Source organism: Merops nubicus, unplaced genomic scaffold, assembly GCF_000691845.1.
Source record: "Merops nubicus isolate BGI_N331 unplaced genomic scaffold, ASM69184v1 scaffold7308, whole genome shotgun sequence".
Lineage (NCBI taxonomy): Eukaryota > Metazoa > Chordata > Aves > Coraciiformes > Meropidae > Merops > Merops nubicus.
Window position 1 is genome coordinate 2,553 of NW_008625061.1, and position 5,771 is coordinate 8,323.

Consider the following 5,771-nt stretch of genomic DNA (forward strand, 5'->3'; position numbering starts at 1 on the left):
GGAGGTGGGAAATGGCAACGGTGGCATCGATCCACCTCCACCCACGCCAGGATGTGATGGACCTTCAGCTTCCTCACCTCATCGTGCTCCTCAGGAGCCTGCCTCGGGGTGGGGGAGATCCCAGCACGCCGCCTGTCTCGTTTGCTTTGCCAGCACCAGAGGCTGGTTCATGAGTGCCTTTAATTTCCAGCCCAAGTTGCCCCGAGAAGACCATTGGAGGCCGTTGGGTCTCCTTGGTGTGACTGAAGTACTCCAGCCTCCTGAGAGGAAGGTGGGCTTGGAAAGAGGAGGGTCAACACCTCACAGTGACCCCAAGGATCAGCTTAAAAATGACAGTGTGTCTCCTCGGCGTGGGAGCCACCAGCAAGTGGTTGGGTGAATCAATTCCAACCTCCCGAGGCGGTTGCCGCTGTGGGAGAGTGCCCATAAAAGCTTTTAATTCCTACCTATTTATTGCCACCTTTCTCCTGAGCTTCACTTGCTGCCACAGCCAGCACCTCCAGACGTGCCTGCCTGGGGTGAACATCTCGAACCCGTGGTTGAAGCACCTTGGCAAACATTGTCTGAGGCTTTTTCACACCCTGGCTCTGAGCTCTGGCACACAAAACACTCCGCTCATAATTGTTTGCAGGGTGGGACTTGGCATCTCAGCCTCTCTGGCTGTGATCCCCTGAGTGTTTCCTGAGGAGCTCTGCCATCAAGGTGGCTTAGGGTTAGGTTATGGTCAAAAATGTGAAGATGTTTTGCCCTGAGGCCGAAGGGGCTTGTGCTTTATGGGTGGAGAGAGGTGTGGAGGCATCTCTGGTGGGTCCTGCAGCCTCCAGCACCCAGAAGTCAAGAAAATCATAGAATCACAGAATCATTTAGGTTGGAAAAGACCTTTAAGATCATCACATCCAACCATTAACTCAGCACTGCCAAGTCCCTCTCTAACTCGTGTCCCTCATCACCACATCTCCACGGCTTGGAAACCCCTCCAGGGATGGGGGAGATTCCACCACTGCCCTGGGCAGCCTGGGCCAGTCTTTTGAGGGAGACCTCAACCTCCTGGACAAAGGTCTTCTGCAAGCTTCAGAACCTGGGCTCACACACGAGGGCCAATTTTTGGGCACTACCATCCAGGCTGGACGTGGTGGTGCCGAGCAACCCGTGTGGCATCACCCACATCCTGGGTGTCCTGAGGTGTCCCACGCCGTGGTGGGCCCAGATCTGAGGAGCATCCCAAGCATTAACCAACTCCTAGGGTATTTTTGATGCTCCATCTTCAGAGCAGGGCAGAAAAGGGTCAATTTGGAGGCCTCATCTTTGGAGGAGGACAATAAGGGGCAGTTTTGATGCCACGTGTTTGAACCATGACCTGCAGCAGCTGCGGTTGGCCCCGTATGGTGCAACCCCATAAACTATGAGTTTCCTTCCTTTTTTTTTTCCCATTTTAGGCCTGTTTTGCCTCATCACCCACCCTGTCGTGCTGACAGTGCTGGAGGAAGACACGTGGCACCTTCCTCCTGCCTCAGCAGCTCGCACCCGCCGCCGGCTCACGTGGCCTTGGCCCCACCACCCTTGACTCAGCTAATTCCCCTTTGCCTGAGGCACTGGCCAAGCTCCAGATGGGTTGGAACTGGTGCCATCCAAACGAGAGGAGGTCCAGGACCACCACCACCACCACCACCAAGGTCGTGGTCCCACCACCAGCGTGGTGGGTGAGGTGGGAGGTGGCCCCTCGGATCCTCACGGGGGTGACACCTCGGTGGCTGACCCGTAGGAAAGTGGGACAAACATCTGTAGCTGCTCCCCAGGCGTGTTTGGAGCACCACGTAATGAATGTTTGCTCAGTGATGGAGGCTGATGAGTGCTTGGCATTATTGGCCAATGATAAATAGCTGCTGTTGTTGATGTTGCTACCTCAAAACATCTCGTTTCGGTCTCTGGATGGAGCAAAAAGGGCTGAGGGCCAAGCTGCTGGTGCCAAGACTCTGGTTTTGTCTCTTTGGAGGTGGCTTCTTCCCAAAGAAAGCCACGTGGACATCCCTGCCCTGAGCTTGGACCCCCACGGTGGCAAGGAGAGGACCTGTGCAGCCAGCAGCAAGATGTTCAGGACCCCCAAACCCTGGGGCAGCAGGACTGGGCTTGGGGACACGGTTGCAAGATGACTTTCAGAGGCCTGATCCAAAGGCCACTGTGGGTTTCTTGTGCTTTTAAGCCACCTTGAAGCAGACCAAAGAGCTAAATATCCAGGAAGGAGCCTTGTGGTGTCCCAGCCCTCCTCCCAGCCTGCTGACCATGGTTGTGAGGGACAAGCACTCACAGGGGGATGGCTCCTCTGTTGATTTTGGGGGAGAAAGGGGTAAAAAAAAAGCATTGGTGAGAGTGATGCTTGGGAAACGTTTAGAAAAAGACCTTCTGAATACACCAAGATGAAAAAAACCTACCCCACCATCACCTTTCTCTCCTCTGTTGCCATGGACAACCCATGGATCCCACCTGCCCTCAGCAGCCACACCTGAGACCCCCACCCCCACCCTCCACCCATGGCCATGGAGACCTATTTAAACTCAGGTTTGGGCATCTCCTCTTGCTCCAGGTGCTGTGATGCTGGTGTGGAGCTCCCTGGTCCTTCCCTGGCTTGTGCTGGAGGCAGCTTGTCGTCTCCAGTGCCCTCTCCTGGTGAGATCTTGGGGCTGTGTGGTGGTTGATGTCTCCTGGATGGACCTTGGAGCTGGGTTGCAGCTCTGTCCCTGGTCCATCTCCTGCAGGTTCAAGAGCTGGGTGTCCAAGGGGCACTTTAGGAGCAGCCTGCATGGCCAAGGGGAGGTGATGTGTGCTCTGACCCCTTCTAGAAGGAGGAGAAGCTTGGGCTTGCTTGCTTCAACTGGCTCACCCATTTCTAAAGCCTTTGTAGGTCCTTTAGAGCTTTGAAGTCTTTCTCCCTCTGCAGAGTTGCCTGAAGGACTTGCTGGCACCTCAACCTCCTCTGGAAACCTGAGTGTGTCTGGTGGGGTCTTGAGGGCTTCCTTTGGGCAGAGGTCCTGGGAAGGAACCTTGGAGGCTGAGCCCAAACCAATATCTTAGTGTTTGGTTTCCTGCTTCCTTTGCTCCTTCTGCCCCACGTGTGGGGCAGTAGCTTCATTTATTTCTCTGCAGGAGAAGAAAGTCCCCAGGTCCTCCAGGGCAGGTAGGTGGTGGTCCTCAGCATCACAGCAGAGGGGTCCTTCCTTCCTGGAGCTGTTGCATCTTTTGGCTCTATCCAAAACCTAAAGGACCATGTGTGAGGAGCAGAAATGAGCATCAAGTCTTGCTTGGTAGGTGCAGATGGGAGGTTCTTCCTGCCCAAACTTCTGGTGAACCTTCCCAAGGTGCCTGGCAAAAGCCTTCAGGGGACTCTGGAAGCACAGGGAGATGCTTTTGGGAAGGGGTGGGAAATCAGGAGACATCTCCTCTGCCCATCCAAGCTGCTTGTTGCCCTTCCAGGGTTTCTCAGGGCTCTGCAGAGCACAGGGACATCTGTGGGGTGCAGGATTGGCCAACGCTGGGGCTGGGTGCTCAGGAGGAAGGTGGGCATGGTGGGGCTCACCCAAACCCCAAAGTGACCAGGTTTTTGGCTCTGGGACCTGCAGAGCAAAAAGGTCCCAGCCTGCAAGAGGGGACGTTGGGTATGACCACAACCCTGGGTCTTGGGGAGCTGATGGTCACTCGTAGGAGACCTCAGGCCAGTTCCACCTGAAGCAGGACCTCCAGATGAGGTCCTCAGAGGTGGCTGCCACAGGAACATCAATGTTGGGGTCTCCAAATGTGGGGGTTTTCCATGGAGGGGTCAGCCCAGCCTTCCTAGGGCTGTGTCATCCCCCCACCGTGGGGATGGGGTGGACAAGGAGGTGCTGCTGATCAGAAGATGATGTTCTGGAGAGATCCTGGGGTCTGCTGGGAGGTGATGGGGGGGCTGAGCAGTTCTCCTCCTGGTGCCAAGCCTGGCTTTAATGCCCAGATTTAGCCTTCTGGGCTCTAAGTCATAGGGGCTGGTGCCTCTGCTCAATTGGGTTAATTGGCTTAATTACAGGTCTCCTCCTACAAGCTGCCTGCTCCCATCTGTGGATCCAAGCTCCTGGATGAGAGAGACCTGTCAGAGCCATGCTGCTCCTCAAGGAGGATCTGGGAAGGTGCTGGACAGCAAAGGAGAAGCCCAGGCTGAAGATAGTTTGACCTTGAAGGTCCTTGGCCAGCTGATGTGCTCATACCCAAGTAACTCAAGAAGGTGATGAACCCTGGTAGAGCTGCTGGGAAGACTAAACTGCCTCCTGCCCAGGTCAAACATGGGCTTCCATCCACCCCTCAGCACCTGGCAGCTCTGCAGGGACCAAGAGGAGGAATTTCTCCAGCATCCTGGGAGTCACACTGGGTGAGAAGCCCCCCAAGAGCTGGCAGTGTCCTCCTGAAGCCCAGGAGGCCAACCACATCCTGGGATGCAGCAAGGGGAGAGTGCCTCCAGAGCAAGAGAGGACCCTTGTGAGACCCCACCTCAAATGCTGTGTCCAGTTCTGGTGTCCCCACCTTCAAAGGGACATAGAGCTGTTGGAATGAGTCCAGAGGAGGCCATGAAGTTGATCCAGGAGCTGGAGAATCTCTGCTCTGAGGATGGGCTGAGGGCAATGGGGTTGTTCAGCCTGGAGAAGACTCCACGAGGACCTCAGAACTGCCACCAATACCTGAAGGAACCTCCAGGAAGGCTGGAGAGGGACTTGGCACAAGAGTGTCCAGTGACAGGAGAAGGGGAAATGGTTTAAACTGGAGGAGAGCAGGTTTAGACTGGATCTGAGGAAGAAGCTCTGCAGTCTGAGGGTGGCCAGACTCTGGACTAGGTTGCCCCGAGAGCTGTGGATGCCCCTCCCTGGGGGGGTTCAAGGCCAGGTTGGATTGTCCTTGAGCAACCTGGTCTAGCTGAGAGGTGTCCCTGCCCATGGCTGGGGGTTGGATGAGATGATCCCTTCCAACCTCATCCATCCTATGAATCATTGATGCTCCCTCATCATTCCAGGGAAGAACCTTTGGTTAGAAAGGGTTAAATGTGGGGCAGGGCAGGACAGGACCAGCTCCAGAGGCAGCTGAGAAGGGCTGGTGGGGCCAGAGAGGAGATGGGACTCTGCAGGACCATACTGGTCATCAACGTGCCACTTGTCCCCATGAGGGCACAGGCTCTGCTGGACTGAGGTGCTTGGGAGAAGCGTGGTGGGTTTGGGGGTGTGGGATGGAGGGGAGGACACCCCTCTCTGGAGGGTGTTGTAGGCATCTGTCTTCTCAGCTGAGAGGAAGAGCTTCACCCCATGGGACTGGAGGTCTGTGTGGAGTCCTCGTTGATGATGAAGCAGAACCTGAGCTCTGGGCTGTTGTTGGAGAGCATCAAAAAGTCAAAGAGGTTCTTCTCTGCTGGGTTGTTCTCCAGGATCTTCTCATTCACATACTGTGCTGCCTGCAGAGAAGATGAGGCTCTTCTTGAGGGACATGGTTGGGATGACTTTGCTTGGGGCTCTCTCCCAGCTGAGGTTAGTGGTTTGTCCTGCATCTGGGCACCTCTGTGCTCAGCACTGGGGAGGCCACACCTCAAATCCTGGGCTCAGTTTTGGGGCCTTCACTCCCAGAAGGAGCTTGAGGGGTTGGAACAGGTCCAGAGAAGGACAACGGAGCTGCTGGGGAAGGGTCTGGAGCCCAAGTGTGGGGAGGAGCAGCTGAGGGAGCTGGGGGTGCTGAGCCTGGAGCAAAGGAGGCTCAGGGGAGACCTT

The 5,771-nt window shown here is 55.8% G+C and overlaps 1 protein-coding gene across 1 annotated transcript in view; it reads right to left on the minus strand.

The window, feature by feature from the left end:
• Window positions 1-3,296: 3,296 nt before the first annotated feature.
• LOC103777979 (cytosolic 5'-nucleotidase 1B-like) overlaps window positions 3,297-5,771 on the minus strand; it is a gene marked incomplete at its 3' end in the record, with an annotated part of 3,664 nt that continues 1,189 nt past the window's right edge. The window contains 3 exon segments of the mRNA XM_008945547.1: window positions 3,297-3,399; window positions 5,149-5,329; window positions 5,332-5,483. Of these exon segments, the coding sequence (XP_008943795.1) occupies window positions 3,297-3,399; window positions 5,149-5,329; window positions 5,332-5,483 (436 nt within the window).